General features: G+C 38.7%; 1 protein-coding gene across 3 annotated transcripts in view; it reads right to left on the bottom strand.

The window, feature by feature from the left end:
- dcc (DCC netrin 1 receptor) overlaps positions 1–18,400 on the bottom strand; it is a 209,266-nt gene that overhangs the window by 141,088 nt on the left and 49,778 nt on the right. For all 3 annotated transcript variants that reach the window (XM_061293406.1, XM_061293404.1, XM_061293405.1), the window contains exons 2-3: positions 10,610–10,972; positions 4,679–4,966 (exon numbers count right to left, since the gene is read on the bottom strand). In XM_061293406.1, coding sequence (XP_061149390.1) covers positions 4,679–4,966; positions 10,610–10,972 — 651 coding nt within the window. The remainder of the gene's footprint in view (positions 1–4,678; positions 4,967–10,609; positions 10,973–18,400) is intronic.

Here is an 18,400-nt window from a genome sequence, read left to right as displayed (position 1 = left end):
ACTGTATACAAGAATTATTGCACCATTGACTCCATAATAAAAATATTAAAAAGTAAACTGCTTTAATACCAGTAACCTCGATCATATATTGCGTTGCATCGAATACTGGAAAAAAATACAGACAAAAAATATAAACAAATTATCATTGTATTAGACTTTCCATCTTTCAGTGGTTTTTCAATATCTACTGAAAATTCTCATATTGGGGGCATCCGAAGTCTGTATTTTTCATGTAAACTTTTGACAGCTTCTCAGCCCTTTCACTTTTTACACATTGCTATCCACACTTGAGAGATGCACGCTGGAATTTCCACTGACACTCTCCTCACCCAGTTTTCTGGGTTTGCGCATTGTTTTGACTTCACACTCACCCATGCACTCCTCTTTCTCCACAAGCATTTATTCTACCAATCTGGCATGCATCCCTCCCACGCCGCTCACCTGCCCTTCTCAATTTATTATCTTGCTGAATTATGTTACCATGTTTTGTGTCCACTACCTTCTCAGGATGCGGTGAAAGCCAAACAATAACTAAGCAGTGTTTTCGTATTCTCAACTGATTGACTAACCATTGTTAAACACACATTGTCTTAACTCAAAACCATCATTTTTGATAGATTCAATCCTACTGGACAGTATTTCAGATCTAAGGGGTTATGTAAAGTTGAGTTGCATTGTGGTTGATATGGTTGATGTGTCCTTAATTTCTACAACAAAGAAGAATGGAAAGACTAAATCATTCTAAACTCCCGAAGAGCTAGCAATGAAAATGAAAAGCTTATGAGGACCCTTATGAGACTTCTTTAAAAACATTATTATATCAGATTGGTTGTTAAAGAGAATGTTGACATATAAATTAATTAAAAATGGTGTTCCACAAAATGAGATGGTAGCACCTCTCCTCAGTTCTGTTTCAGTCCCAAAACATATTTTCTAACTCTGCCTTGACCACCTGCCTGCCTCCAACTACGACTACGCGCTGCGTTTTGCTACTCAGCCACGCCATCCAGACCACGAGTCCAGCTTTCCACTTCCCCTTCCCCCCTTTTCAATGAAGGTGCGTGCTGCATTTGGTCGCCCTGTCCCTGTTCCTGACATAAAACCTAAAATGCATCTTTCTAACTTGGACCCACTAATAAAAACAACTCATTTAACTCAGTTCAGAAAAAATGGGGTTTTCAGTTTTTTCATTTTTCTAGCAATTGTTTGCCGTACTGCACCTTGTCTTTTGTGCCTTTGTCAGAACTTTAATCAGTGACATGTCACAAGATGAGCAAAATCATAAAAGAAGACGAGAAGAACCCCAAATTTGGTTATCGGACTTCTTTCGTTGATAAACAAGTCCACATGCACACACACGCTCACACGTATCAGTCTCCAGTAATGTGTTTGCCCTCAGGTGGTCCCGCAAGCTGCACGGTTCTCTAAAGCAGTGGTCCCCAACCTTTTTCGCGCCACGGACCGGTTACGTGTCAGAAATATTTTTGCGGACTGGCCTTTATGTAAATAAATAATACATTTTTATAAATGAATAATTGATAATAAATATTTAAATACGATGAAATAAAATTACACCACTGGCATAAAAACAAATATAAACCAGATTAAAATAAAGACCGTTACGTTGAATTATTGGCAGCACCGAGCTTGTTACTCAGAAACGAGCCAGTCCCATCTAAGCGTAATCGGAAACAATGACACCCGAAGTGGTTAAGGGTTGTCTTTTAATGCAGGATGCTTGGTCTCCATATGCCGAAGCAGTTTTTGAAGGCTTCATTGCCTCGTTAGTTAGCCTGTCACCACATGTGCCGAGTGCGCTTGGCGCGTCAGTCACCTGTGGTGATAAATCCATAATTTAAGTAGGACTCCAGAAAGGTTATTTTAAATGCAGCTCTTTTTCTTAGAAGTGGTAGCCTCTTTTTCTTCAGTCTCCTCATTGGGCTTTTTTCCCTTTCCGAAGAAGCTTTCCAAACTTTTCTGTTTGTTGCTCATATTTGCTTGCCTCGCGGGCTCGACTGGGGCGACATGTCACGTGACCAAGACGAGCGTCTTGTAATCGTAAATACAGCGACGGATGTGATTGGGAGAGAATTGCCAATTTTTTAAAATATTTTTCAAAATAAATTACTCATTTTTGCTAGCTTTGCAGCCTTGACTGGGGAAACATGTCACATGACCGTGACCAGAATTAATTGATCGTCGATAAAAAAATATACAATTTATTTATTCCTGTGTGGCTTGGCGGCCCAGTACTAAGTGACCCACGGACCGGTACTGGTCCGCGGACCAGGGGTTTGGGGACCCCTGCTCTAAAGTACATCAAGAGAGAGGAATTTTCATCAGTAACATCATGGCAAATAGACATCAGCCCACCAACCCTTACCCTCAAAAAGTGAATATTGGATAAACATGAGGGATTTCAGGGTTTTCGAACTAAAAGACAAAAAGAGGACAAGATCATCAGCAGACACAAGCTGAGCACAAGTACACAACAGGTAAAAAAAACAATGTCGACGGAGCAGATTTCCTTGTTGGTTGCAGAATAAGGCGTGAGGGATCATAGAGATAATCACTGAACACAGTGTGTCTCTGATCTCTTCGCTGACACACAGAACGGGGGTGACTCATGAAAGAATACTACAAATAGCCACAGAAAAAGTCAATTAAGGATTCTGTTATTAAATGTGTTTGTAAGAACTGTTGCTTAATGCAGTCTTGTTATTAGCGCACTACCGGAGTCAAATTCGTTGTTTGGCATGGTCAAACTTTGCAAATAAATATTGATTGATAAGAGATTGATTGATTGACAGTATGTTTCATCTAAAACTTAGGTGTCAAACTGAAAACCCGGGGGCCCGATTCGGCTTGCCACATTATTTTATGTGGCCCGCGAAGACAAATTGTGCATCAAATTCATGTGTCAATAATCAAATTGCAAAAAAAATTAAAAATAAAAGAATAGAGATTTTGTTACTACAAGTATACTAGTATAATACTAGTCTCTGATTTCATCAGTCTGTTGTGTAGCCTAGACTGCATATAATGTGATGTATTCATATATTTATTTGGGTTGACAGTCATCATGGCCCTCCAAAGGAAACAATGACTACAATGCGACCCGCAAAACAAATGAGTTTTACACCCCTGATCTAAAACAACCTGCCTTCCCCAGAAGTTAGATGTCCATAATTTACCTCCAGGGAAGGAATACAATGTACAATTTGGAACCCAAATGACGAACCAGAAATAAAACTAACATTGCCACATATCCAGATGATAAAACCAGCCCACTTTATGTACATACTAGTATGTACATACACTACCGTTCAAAAGTTTGGGGTCACAAAATTGTTTGGGTGACCCCAAACTTTTGAACGGTAGTGTATATATTTATTTAGATAATTATTTATAGATTATATATATAATTTTCTGTGTAAAAAATCTTATAATATATATTATATTATATTATATTATATTATATTATATTATATTATATTATATTATATTATATTATATTATATTATATTATATTATATTATATTATATTATATTATATTATATTATATTATATTATATTATATTATATTATATATGGGTGACCCCAAACTTTTGAACGGTAGTGTATATATTTATTTAGATAATTATTTATAGATTATATATATAATCTTCTGTGTAAAAAATCTTATAATATATATGTATACTTATATTCATAGATTATATATAATCTTATACAAATATAAAATATAATTTATAATATTTAATTCATAATATTTTATTATAATAATATTTACACTAACGTTCAAAAGTTTGGGGTCACGGTAGTGTATGTATACAATATGTATAAATGTGTGTGTGCATGCGTGCGTGTGTGTGTTTGTGTGTGTGTGTGTCAGAAGAGTATTGAGATTGACAAACTCCTTGCTTCTTTCAACTTCCAGACATAGTATTATATTCACTGTATGTACGTGCAGTAATTGTTTCACTGTACTTCACATTTCGGTTTATTGAATTGTCCAGCAGTGAGAACAGAATCATAAGGGAAGTCACCTTCTTATCTGGATGCACAATTGGAGAAGACCCTGCTGTTAACTGACCTCGTTTGAAAGATATGGAAGAGAACAACACTCATGAGATAGTATAGGACAGACTGACTGATTGAAATATCATTTGTTGTTTTTGCCTTCCCATGAAAAAATCTACTTTTGCCTTGCAGGGGACCATATGCACATTTAAATTTAGGACTGTATAAACGGGGTGGGATTAACTGACCATTAGGCCAGTTCAACAGGGGGAAATACAACATTTTTACCGAATGCTCGACTTTTGAATGACTTTTAAGGTCCCTCAAACAAGAGGGATTGTTAGATTAGGCCTCCTTGGCACACACAATTAGTTAGGTCGTTGTATCGCCGTGACCTTTTCTCTTGCTGTGGCCTTCCCAATCCATCACACTCTTTGGCACCCTTACTGGTTGAATTTTTGTAAAAGGCTTTCATTAAAGTCACATTTTGACCCTAGCATACACATTCATACTATGTGTTTAATATTGGCAACATTTCTCAATATTTAGTTTTTAAATGCTTATTAATCAGCAAGTACTGTAAAAAAATGTGTGAACATCTGAGCCGACAAAGTGTCAATAATTGTATTTGCAGTGCATCAATGGTAGGGGCGTCACCTGGGAGAACCCGCAGCTCAGCATCTGTCCCCGTCCTTGTGCTGCCAGGGTTGTCTGCCAGACAGCGATAGGTGGCTGAGTCTGGAGGCTGGACACGGCTGACCTGCAACGAACCGGATGGCAGCACCGCCAGGCGGGAGGAAGGGTCAAATGTCATTGGCAGATCGTCTCGGTTTTTCTGCCAGCGGATGACGGGCGTTGGTTCCCCCGAGACCTCACAACGCAGCAGCGCTGTGTCGCCGAGGTACGATGAGACTGACTCTGTGGGGACAACCACTCTTAGGGGACCTGGAGCGAAACAAGACAAAACAATTTATAAAATGTGAACAAAAAGAGTTCTGCATTTGAGAGTTCTGCACCATTATTTCAGCATGGAAAAAAGTTAGCGATTAACTGATTGTCTTAAACATCTCATCATTGCAGTGTTTTTGACTGTATTCTTTTTGTGATATTAGTCAAGTTAGGTCAAATGCTGAAATCAACATGAGTAGTGGATAGAGCTGAGCCTCACGACACTTGCAAATTATTTGAATGATTAAATGTTTTTTACGCTGCTTGGTCCATTAGTGTTTGTTTACGTTTACAACAAAGAGAAAAAAATTTGCCAAAATCAGCTAAAAACCGCAAAAAGTTAATTTTGTGCAGATAAAAAACAAACAAACTAATATTGGCCGATTGGTCTTTATGAAGTTAGTCTAGCATGAAGTTTCATCAATCAAAAAGTGATAAATCAACAAGATAATTTTCCTAAATATGACCATTTCTGACAAAGAATTTAATAATTTCTAGCATTGATAGACTAGTTCTTCAAATAATAATAATGATAATAGCGGCACGGTGAGGCGGCACTGGTTAGCACCTCCGCCTCACAGTTAGGAGGGTGCGGGTTCGATTCCACCTCTGGCCCTCCCTGTGTGGAGTTTGCATGTTCTCCCCATTTCCGCGTGGGTTTTCTCCGGGCACTCCGGTTTCCTCCCACGTCCCAAAAATATACTTGGTAGGCCAATTGAGCACTCCAAATTGCCCCTAGGTGTGAGCGCGAGTGCAGATGGTTGTTGTGGTCTGTGTGCCCTGCGATTGGCTGGCAACCAGTTCATGATGTCCGCCGCCTACTGCCATGGGGACAAGCGGTATAGAAAATTGATGCATAGATGGATTGATAATAATAATAATGTAGTCACAAATACTATCTCAATTAAACCTATCCATGCACAGCTTAAACAAGGTGAAAATCAAAACACATGCTGACAGTGTAGGGTTTCAGGTCAACAAGAATGAAAGAGAAAACGAAAAGGACACACATGTGTAGCAAGAAGATTTTTTTTTCTAAACAGCAGGAAGATAAACACATACCAGACAAAGAGAAAAGGACAAGTCAAACATTATGGAAGAACACTTTCGAGCCTGGTGTGTCTGGCACACCTGCCGCTTTCTGTCTGGTCAGATCCACTTCAAGAGCAAAGAGCCTGTGGCCACATAAACACAGAAGCTGCCCACTGCCTGCCTCATTCTCAAAAGACTTAACTAAGTGTTGTTTTTATTTCATTGAGGCTGCAGGGTTCACATGTCCCTGTAAGTCATTTTGAAACGGGGTGATAAACTGTGAACATTTCGCCAGTTTGCTGGTTGCACATCAACCTCATGCTGAGAACCACTCCATGAATTTAGTGCCCCTGGTGACAGACGGTTACGAGCAAGTATTTTAAAAAACTTCTGCGCAGCCATTCATCCAGTCTTCCATTTTTAAGGGTCACGGGTGAAATGGAGCCTATCTCAGCTGACTTATGGAGAAAGGCGGGCTATACACTGGACTGGTTGCCAATAAAACTTGGGTTCTAAAAACTTATTATTTTGAAAAGGTTCAAGTTGCCAGAGTACTCACTGGATAAAAGCAGATCCAATTCTAACAAACTTTTGCAGTCTCATTTGGTACAACTGATATTGCACAACTAAAATTTTGTTACAACTGCACAGACTTGAACTTTCCATTTTGGGGCTCAATTTGTGAATCAGGAAGGCTTCCGCTGACAAATATTGTTCTGAATGTATACTTTCATGCAACTCTGACACTATTACTACTTTGTGCCTGACAAACCTGTTATTATTTTGTTGTTTTACCCAACGAAGGTTTGTTTTTCTTTACAACAGCAAGGTCATAGCGCTGCTATGACATCACCAGGAAAAGGGGTGACAGGGAACAATGTGACTTGCCTGTCTTATGTAAGCTCTGCTGCTGTCTGTTTGCATGTGAATCAAGTTGTGCCACTAAGTTATGCACTAATATACACAAGAGGATACGTCCTCTGCGGACACAGATTTTAAAATAACTCTTTGTCTGCCAGCATAAAAACAGCTGTTGTTTTAAAGGTAAAGCTTGTCAGCTTTAACCAATATACTCCATAGTGGAGTGTCATTGGCAAAATAGCTATTGTCATGTTTAAACTATCATTACCGTATTTTCCGCACTATAAGGCGCACCTAAAAACCTCCATTTGTCTCCAAAGCCGACAATGCCCCTTATAATCAGGTGCGCCTTATACATGGACCAATATTGAGCCACTACAGCAGGCGTGTCCAAAGTCCGGCCCGCGGGCCAAATGTATATATCTTATATATGGACAAAGTTTTAAAATGGGCCTTTCATTGAAGGTGCGGTTTATAACCCGATGCGCCTTATAGTGCGGAAAATACGGTATCTTTCTCTACTTGTGTCACGTGTTAATATTTGTTGACTAATTATTCCGCGAAATCATGACCATGATCTTCACAAAATGATTATTATTAATGCTTTATAATGACATAAAATTATTAACATGATTTCAAATCATTTGAGCAACTGCATCTGCATCCATTTCAACCTGGTGATCCTTCTATCTGTGGTCCCCAGAGGCGTAGCCAGGAATTTTTCCAGTAGGGGCGCGCGCCCACAGGAAAAGAAATCGAACATCACCCACGCCGTTCGCTGATCGCTAAAACAATATCCGGGTCCGGGAGGCAAACGGTGAATGGATAACATCGCGCACATAGAATAGCGCAAGCACATTCGCGGAAGACCGAAAGAAAAAAATGGCATGAAAATGAAGAATCGAAAAAGCTAGATTTTTTTCAATGGGGGCGCAGGGAGTCCTAACCGGGGCACCGCCCCGGCTTGGCTACGCCTCTGGTGGTCCCTTCTCAAGGTTTCTCATTTTCCCCCGGTAGGGTTTTTTTGAGTTTTTCCTTGCCCTTTGGGGAGCTTAAGATCAGGGGATGCTTTCAATTTTTGTCTATGTGAAGCCCTTTGAGACTGCTTGTGATTTAGGGCTATACAAATAAACTTGACTTGACTGTATTATTTAAAACTGTTTAAATTGGTAGCGTTTCACATTAATCAGTACCCAAGAATTTAGTTTCATCTTCAAAGAAATGTAATAACCCCCGCTGTGAATTGATTGGGGGAAAATGATCTGCAAATAGATAGAGTTGCTGGTTTGTGGCGCAGTTTTACTTTATCAACATCTATCTTCTAGTTAAAAACAAGCTTACTTGGTCTTACTCCTACTTGCTCCCGACTCAGGGTGTCTTTCGAACGACATGTCAACTCACTCTTGGTTCTGCCAGTGCCGGGCAGCGCATCCCTCTGATGTCAAAGATATCGAGTGCTATCATTGCCTCTCTCCTTCCTCGAGCGAATTTGGTGCTGTACGCGTGTGTGTGGCATGCTTCATGATAGCAGATATGCGAATCAATTGCAATTGCACAGAAAAATGAGTGCCTAACCACGCTGCGTGATCTGCATTTAGGGATGGGTGGTCCTGAATTAAGTCCAGTATTGGACAAATGTGGCAAATCTCCAATTTTATAAAATGACACATGAATAATGTATTACATTACTAAATAAAAATAATAATACAGCTAAGTTGTGAAATGAACTGTAAATGTACGTATAAACATGTAGACATTGTTAGTTTTATTTTTCAATGTTTACGTTTTTTAAGTTATGAATAAATCAGCTGGTTAGTGCCTGATCTAAAACGATCATGGACCATGTTGCCGGATTTGTATGATCTAAAGCAAACTTCATGAAAAGAGGAACAAGTGATCACACAGAATAAAAATTAAAGCAGCAAAGAGAATTTGGCAAGAGCAGGGGGAAACGGTCAAACCACCAGTGGGAAAAGGAGGGCACATGAAAGGAAGGACAGAAGAGGACAGGGGGGAAGCATCAAGAACGGAGAAATCGAACCGGAACATGGCTTCACTTTCAGACCCTAAATCTTTAAGCCCCCATTCGTCTCTGATAGTCTGTCTTCTCTACAATTTCCAACAGTGTTTGACAAACACACTAAATAAATCAGATGGATAATAACATGCAAATCACAGCAAACAGACGCAAGCAGCAGAGGGATGCTGGGCTAAAATTGCTCTGAATATCAGCCATGGGAACAATTATTATCTCCATTTTGCCGGTCAAACTTTAGCCTCTCTCCCCTAACTGCTTTTAATTGTAATTAGTCCAAATCTACAGAGAGTTTATCACTAATTGGGAATGGATGGAATGCTCAGTTCACAACTGAATCCTACAGGCTCGAGATGCTTATTTTGTACTGAGTAGCTGGGAAGTATTAAGAAGGGATCCAAGAGTGGAGACATTGTGAAATTGAAGAAATTGAAATTGTTTTGCTTTGTGCAGTTTTTAAATAATTTGAATGATTGATATTCTTCACACGTCACCTACAGATGACAAGTAGCTTCATTACATTTGGTAAAATGTAATGCTAAACACTGAAACAGAGGGCTCCTTTAATCTTCAAAATACACACCCATCAGTGTTGCTAATTAATTCCCACATTACAGTCGGCTCTTTTTTGCATACACAGAGACGCCATCCATAGCTGCTAATTGAATTTTTAAGCTTCCTCTTCTCATTAGCATTTTGCCTTGTAATGTATTATTTGTCCCTTCTGTCAGCTATTTTTCTTAGTCCATTTTTATCCAAATATCTTTACCGCCTGTCTCATTATTTTTTAAAACCATGCGTCATATTTTAAGGCATGTCAAGAGAAAAACACCGGAAAACAAATTGCCCAGTTGGGCACCAATATATCACTGTACATGAAATGAACCTGGAAATTAAGCACAGAATGTGTTCACATAGTATTTACAAATGCTGATATGCAAAGTGGCCATTTGTTGTTATACAACAGAATTTGGCCCGATTGTTTTTAGCAAACACAAACAAGGAAACTATTTTTAAAGGAAAATGAAACCACATGTAAATAAATGGACCAAATTTCAAAATACAGTAATATTTACTTATAAATGAGTATTTTATTTAGTGGACACACACACTAGACTATAAGTACTTTCAGTATAGCATAATCATTAAAAAACAGAGTGATCTGCATTTAATCATGAGCTGTATTTAATCACGAGTCCATCACGTTCCCCAAAATAGTAATTAAAATAATAAGTTTTGGGGGGGTTGTTTCTTTTTTTACTTCTCAGATGCATATATAATGTGAAACAATACATCAGAGCAGTATTTTACAGTAAGTAATGCACACAGTGCATACCTTTCTGTCTATCTGGTGTCTATTATCCATCAATTGTATTGATTTGTAAAAACTTTATTGATTTACTTTGGTAAGCATGAACAGTTAAGTGAGTTAGTGGAGGAGGAAATATTACATAATGTGGCTATGTCAGTGTCATATAGGTTAAATGGAGGGATTTGGATTATTTTAGATTACATTTTCTATGAAGCACTGTGATGTGCATATGAACTACATGGCCCTTCCTTCTATCGGCTTATCGTAGAAACAAAAAGCAAAATATTTTTTCTCAAGTTAAGGTTACTTCCACACAACTTTTTCTCATTTTATTTCAAGACGCTGCATGCCCCACACCCCACCCCACCCTCCCCTGGTGCCCCAAAATGTTTTGCCTTACCTGCCACAGTGACTCTCGCAGTCCGGCTTACAATACTTCCTAGTCCTTCGAGTGTGGAGAGGCACTGGTATTCCCCCTCATCAGGGCGGTGGTGCCGCGTGTGCACTATATTTTGGACGAGCAACGATCCATTGGCCATCTCCTGCCGTCGTTCATCCACCAGGGAACTGAGCAGCACACCGTCCTTCCGCCATGTGATGGTAGGGGTTCCGGACGCCATGTCCGAGTGTGCCTGGCAATCAAGCTGTAGCACACCACCTCGCACCGTTACCGTGTCTTGAGGCTCCTTAGTGAATGCGAAGTCTACGAAACCTCCAGGGCTAATTGACGATGATAATGTTGACGATGATGAGGCCTCTGAGGCTGCAGCCAGGGAGAAGAAAAGAGGAAGACAAAAGGTGTAATGAATTGAAAAGTGTGGTAAAGAGCTCAAGACACATAGAAATCCGGTGTGCATCAGTAAAACAAACATTGTCTATTGATATGACAAATGTGTCCCACTTTATGGCCTTCCTGTCAACATGCTTTATCAAAATACACTTGGTGCTCATTCCGTAGCACATTAATGTTTAGCTAAACTGCTCTGAAAAAGGTGTTGTTTACTGCCAAGAGCCAATTTGTATCCCAGAGGCCGCCTTATATTCGATCAAACTACGATTGTAACGGTAGCGGACCATAAAGAGATTGTTAGACAACAAAGGTAGTAAAACACAAAGGAAAAAAACTATGGATGTGGTGATGGTTTATAGATTTTGCAATAAAAGCTGCAGGTGAATTGGAAGTGCAGTTCCATTGCTTCTAATAGGACTCTTCTCAAGCATTTAAAAGGGTAAATCTGTAGCCAAATCAGAGCAGTTATCTCGACATGCAAGGCGTGTATCTTTACTAACTAACTTGGAAACTATTCTCAGTGTCAAACAACTAAAACTATGCTGCTTTTATTACGGTTGTTGGGGTAGCTGTCCATAAAGATGTGTGTTTTAACTGTTTTTAAAAATGCAGGTTTAACCTCAATTCAAGTTTATTCTGGAATTTGGAAACAATGGACTGTAAGTCTCTATTACTTTTACTTATTAATTTTGTGTGAGGGACAGTAGATGGCACCACAGTGACCTAACAAAACAAGATCACCAACAAAGCCCAGTAAGCCAGTTCACGTCTACCTTTTTTGATATCTCTCATTCTTGCTCACTGAAATCAAGGCAGTCTACATGTCACAGTCTACAATGCTTTCCACAATGCTGGATGGTCGTTTTATGAACGTTCGTATCGTATATTTTCGCATTTCTGGATAAAACAGAGGACAGCTTCCAAAGCAGAGAAAATACCATACATGCAAAATATTTACTATATTTTTCAGACTATAAATAGCACAATGTTTTCATAGTTTGGCAGATCCTGCAACTTATACTGAGGTGCCGATGTCACAATTTTGTAAAGTAATATTTCTTTTCATGAATCTTTACTATTGGTCAGCCCATTTGGGTGACATTTTTCCAAAGGTAATGGGTGCCAGTCTGAGCTCTACTGTCCTTGGTCTCTGTTTTTCTAAAATACATTTACCACAGAAGTGAGTTATCATCCGAAAAATATGTTTAACTTGTAGTGCATCATTTTCCAGAATGACACCCCATCGCTGTAAACCTGTTTGTTTTCATGTCCTTATATTTAATGCAAACTTGCAAAAAGCTCAGATGGCAGTGAGCTGCAGTTGCGACATCTCGACTTGCGTTTGATGTTGACGACGGTAAAACAGCCTTTCATCCTGATCAGAGAAGCAGTTTGTATGGTCAAAGGCGTTACTTCTTGCCTGCAGGCTTCTTGGGAACTGATCATAGATTTAGTTAAAGGAGTGACATCATGGGGAACTGACTCTTTTCTAAAAAGATCAAACAACCGAGGTGTAAAGGATGAAAATGCCTCTGTACAATTTCCCTGGTTGTATGTGTGTGAATTTCTTTTGTGTTTCAGCACCAATTGAGCACTCGTAAAAAAACATGCATAACCTCTTTTAACATTTATCTTCATCGAGACGTTAAAAAAAATGTTGCTTATTTTTTTCCACAAACTTTCTTTTTTTTCTTTTTAACCTCCACAGTGAAATAAGACTACCGTTTTTTTCCATGTATAATGCGCCCCCATGTATAATACGCACCCTAGAAATGGCATATTGATGCTGGAAAAAAGCCTGTACCCATGTATAATACGCACCCAAATTTTGACTCTTACTTAAGTTCGTAAACGTAAAATTATTTCAGAAAAAAGATCATCTTTGGGAACAGCCGGATGTTATTCTGCTGGTCAGTATCACTGCGCATGCGCTAGCAAACTCAATAGCGAAGAAATGTTTCGGATTTGTGTAGGGTACATTGTGACAGCAAACGAGCAGGTGATCAAGCAAGCGTCTGATACGAGAGCATTGTGTTCGTATGGAGCGTGTTTGAAGTGAACAGCAGAGAAGAAAGCGCATCTGTAATAGCGGCCTCCGTATCATATCCAGATAAAAAAATAAAAATAATTGTACCCATGTATAATGCGCACCCCAGATTTTAGGACAATAAATTAGTTAAATTTTGCGCATTATACATGAAAAAAAACCTGCAATTTTTCATGTGTTCATCCCACAACTAAATGTCTCAACACAAACTCATAAAATACAGTTAACATCAAAATGTTTAGGTCAAAAAATTATCACAATTAATGCAATGAAGCCTATAGATTTATGACGCATCTTCTACTTTTTTCGTCTTTATCGACTGCTGTCGCACATCCTTCAATCCTCATCCATCCATCTTTAGCTCCTTTCATTTCGACCCCTCATTTATGTCTCTCTCTCTCTCTTTTTGCTTCATGGTTTCCTTCTTATTGATTCCCTTTCAGCAGTCCCCCTACTCTCTCTCTCTATCGGTAAATCACTATCTCGACAGTTCTATCTCTACTCACTTCCACCGGTCCCTCTCTCTCACTCTCTTTCTCAAACACAAGCACAGACACACAGACACACACACTTCATCAGTGTGTCCTTGTCCTAGTTGTCCTGCAGTTTGATGTTATCACTTTCTGTCTGCTTGCCATTTCTCTTCTCATATCACTGCCTGGAAATCTTTTTCTTCTTCATATTTCATTTACACAGTGATCAGTGTCACAGATTCTTATATATATAGTATATATATATATACACTACCGTTCAAAAGTTTGGGGTCACAAAATTGTTTGGGTGACCCCAAACTTTTGAACGGTAGTGTATATATTTATTTAGATAATTATTCATAGATTATATAAATAATCTTCTGTGTAAAAAATCGCATAATATATATGTATACTTATATTCATAGATTATATATAATCTTATACAAATATAAGATATATATCATATTTATATATATAATATAAATATTATACGTGTGTGCGCGTAACAAGAAGTATTGGGCAGGGTAACGAGTTAGCGGAAAGATGCTAATTCGCGATCGGATGACTGTATTTATTTAACTTGTCCATAATTTACTTTCTCAGTACTATATGTGGGTGCATAATATGTCTGCCATGGTGACAAGGTCGAATCTTTGGCAAGCGTCAAACTCAAGGCCCATGTTTTATGTGGCGCGGAAAAGCGTGGACATACTAAAGAATCTCATTTATTATATTTGCTTCTCAGTCCTTGATCTTCTGTTTACCTGCTAGGTCCCCCTTCAAACTTTCCTCCAACAAATAAAAGAAATTCCGAGAGGCAAGAAGTGTGGAGTAAGGACATTCTTTCCTTACTGTCAAGATTCTCTATGACAGTTATTCATGCCTCATTTGTATTCATTACTTTTATTTAATCGACAAAAAAACAAAACAGTTCCATTATGTAGAAAAAGGTCTTGGCTTTCTGTATCTAATACTTGAAAAGCAACCATGTTGCTTTTAGCAGAATTAATAGATAATATTGCTATTGTACTGTACATATATATGCAGAGGATGTTATAGTCTAGGACTGTCACCATGGAATATTTTTAGAATCGAATTCTATCGATTAATCCATCGATCAATCGGATAATCGGACACATTTTCATTTGAATCAAAGTGTGTTTCAAAAAACTGTTTTCCCAAATTACTATTTATAAACTGATTATTTGTGTTGATTTCGTAGTATTTAGTGCCTTAAAAAACGAACTAAAAAGGTAAGATGAAAGATTATTCGATGATCAAAATATGAGGGGACTCATTTGATTATCGGTGTGTTGTCGATTAATCGATTAATTTTGACATCTCTATTATAGCCTTTACACAGAATGTTTAATGATGTTACTGCCCAGAGACCTAGACAGTCCAATAAGAAGAGAAAAACATGTACACGGCTAAGTATGTACAGTATATGAAAAACTAACCTGAAAGGAAGTAAGCCGTTATGGCCTCAGAGCACCATAATTAGTTTTTAATGGCCTAATAGAGAATAGTAAAATAAAGTATCACCAGGTACCAAACACAGCATATATCTGCGTTTTCAGCATGCAGCACAAGATATAACACGTTATAATGCCAAACCTATGTAATCCAAGTATAACATTTAAATATCAGATTTAAGCAAATAAATCATATAGCTATTGACTAAAATATGTATACTTAGAATATTTAAAAAAATCTGCAAATCTCTATCAGTCATTTTTTAAGGTCTTACATTGCATTACTGTGGTACTCTGAAAACCGTGCTATATCAGCGATAGAGAGGTCGAAAGATAGAGAGCCATTCGGGAATTTCAACGGAGGGATGCAAGTTGATGACAGCAATGTGGACGACAGCCAAACCCATTTGAAAACACACACCAACTCTCCCAGTGACTGACATCACGGTTTAGAGCCTGAAAGAAGACTATATTAGGACGCTGGGGAGCATCCAAGAATGTGTGTATGTGCGTGTGTCTGTGCGCGCGCGTGCAAGAGTGCGTGAATGCGTGCGTGTGTGCTTAAACTGTGCCAACTGAAGCATGCCAAGAAAAAAATCAAAGGAGGAAACTGAAAAAGAAAACTGAGCTGAAGGAAGGAGGGAAAGGAAGCGGGAAATGAAAGTTTAATAGTGGCAAATGAATACTCTTACCAAAAAGCTCATTTAGAGAGTATTTTAGTCTAAATCTAGCATTGTGTCCCCAATATTTCAGTGGAACGCAGCAAGTCAAGACGCATTTTTGCAAGACTGATATTGCAAATGCAGATTAGACACTTTGAAATTTCCTAACATGGTCAAATATCTCTCTGAATTCATCAGTGTAAACAAACATCTAAAAAAAAATTACAAAATTAATTAATACCGTAATCTTTGGACTATAACTCGCACCGGAGTATAAGTCGCACCAGCCATAAAATGCCCAAAAAAGTGAAAAAAACCATATATATGTATATAAGTCGTTCCTGAGTATAAGTCGCCCCCCCCCCACCCAAACTATGAAAAAAAACGTGACTTATAGTCCGAAATTTACGGTAAATCAAATATGTTTGACTATGTTTAGGCTCTACTTTATTTGGAGGTAAGTATTAGGAATGGAAAGGCAACCAACTCCTTAAAATCTAAAAAATAAAAAAAATGAAAATGTAAAAGGACATTTCTCCCGGTTTACGAAATCACAGCACACCTTTCAAAGTCGACATGTCCAGACATGGATATATACTTAAGAAAACTACCCATGTGTTGCGTTCTTCTGTCTATTCCAACCATTGTTCAGCATAAAAACCCAAACTACTACTCTGCCATCAGACATATTTCCCAACCATGATCCCATCTGCACGGAGCTCAAACACCAGCTGGACAACATTGGTGTGTGTGCGTGTGTGTGTGCGTGTGTGTGTGCGTGTGTGTGCGTGTGTGTGTGCATGTGTGTGTGTGTTTTGCATGTTCACATTAAGCCTTCATTAACAAGTCTCACCTGTCAACCACCCTCTGTGTCTCATTGAACTATAATTCCCATAATCCCTTCTGTAATCTCACATCTGAGCTTCACAAACCCTTGCATGCACACACACAAACATACGCGCAGACACGTACACACACGAATACAACCACATACACTACTATTTACAGAACTAGAACTCTCATTAAATTCTTTTTCGTGTGTGTGTGTGTTTGTGTTCGTGTCTAGTGAGAGAAAATGTTAATTATTAATTATTTAAATACAGTATTTCTCCATAAGGATTTGTTTTTCTTCATCAGATTTGCATAAAGGAGAAATGCGCTTTTGCATAAATTAATAAAGGGTGTTTTGACTACATGTTTTTTTCAAAATGCCCCAAAGATCAAGAATTGCAGAATATTTTCCACCCTCCTTAAAATGGCCACAAGAAAGCAGGAAGTTCATAGGGGTAGGGGCAGTCCTGTCTCAAGAGAGCCAGTACGCATGTACCCTCCTACTGTGGGGTGTATCAAGTAGAGTGGTACCGCTACTTACAAACGCCGATACATATGAACCTTTCGAGATACGAACTGCAGCCTCGCAATTTTTTTTGCACCTACTTACGCATCAATTTTCGACTTCCAATTTGACACACCAACCACCCCCGCCTCATCTCCTTTATGCTGCCATTCCATGTTGGTCTCGGCGCATTAGCAGTGTAAAAAATACGTAGTGTCGTCGAGTATGTCTCCTACAACGATCGATATGAAACACAAAATCATAAAGGAGCATGGCAAAGGCATGCGTATCATCGAGCTTGCGCCGGAGTATAGCCAGTGTTGTGCCAAAATAGGTATCCCCTTCTGCAGGAGCACAAATGATGTCAAACTCATCCATTGATAGGGCATGGTTGCTGACAATTGGACATATTTCCCGACCAAGAGTACAAATTATAAGAATCCTGATATGTCTCCTGTTGAAGGGGTACAAGATGACTGTTTCTCAATACGAAGAACCTTGAGTACAGTCTTGTAAACGCATCAAATATGATCTTCCTAAGAACGTACACAAGAACGTTCTACTGAAGAAGGTGAATCTCTGTCATTTGGAACGCTTGTGTACTTTTTAACTTCCCCTGGCCCTGTGACATGTTTCAATGACATCAGCACAGAGTTCAACTTCGGCTCTTTCCCTGGCTAAGGCTTCACAAGTAACCAAGGAAGTAATCCATGGTTTGACATAGCTGACAAGGAAAACATCCGGGAATTGCATCCATGTATTGATTTGGAATGGATTTCACCTAGTTTAAAGTCTAGTCTACTTTGAGTGTAAAAGTATAAGATCTTGGATCACCCAGAATGGCGCAATGTGGTCTGCCAATTCCCAAACATGGTCAACTAGACATGAAAATGAAGATGTGCTGTTTTTATGTCAAGCGCACGTGCGCGGTCTACAAAAATAGAGCCCATAGAGTCTGAACTCTCGCCTGTAGCAGATGCAGTGTACACATTGCCAAACACAAATACGATACTCTTCAACAATCCCACCCCTACCCTCAAGAGACTATTTGTACAGAAGCAATTAAAAAGTCAAAACAACTTAAGCCCTTGTATTCACACAGTAGAGTAATCGCCATTATAAATGTACAATAGGGACTAAGTGGGAATTCGGTATGATCGGAAGTTATTAGAGTAGCCAAACATTGTACACAAGTAAAAAGTATTCATATCAACAAATCAAACTAAATGTAGCCATCCAAAAATGAAAAGTTAGAGTATTCAGAGAATTTAAGAAACGTACGTATCTTGTAAATAACCTCTAACTCATTTTAAACAGCTGATAAACATGGCTAGAAGAGTTACGTTAAAAATTTATTTCGATACAGTTAGATGAGAAAAGATGTAGTTATTAACGTGAACAATGTCCC

Source organism: Syngnathus typhle, linkage group LG12, assembly GCF_033458585.1.
Source record: "Syngnathus typhle isolate RoL2023-S1 ecotype Sweden linkage group LG12, RoL_Styp_1.0, whole genome shotgun sequence".
Taxonomy (NCBI): Eukaryota; Metazoa; Chordata; class Actinopteri; order Syngnathiformes; family Syngnathidae; genus Syngnathus; species Syngnathus typhle.
The sequence above is the reverse complement of the archived record's forward strand: the minus strand, read 5'-3'. Positions and strand labels throughout refer to the sequence as shown.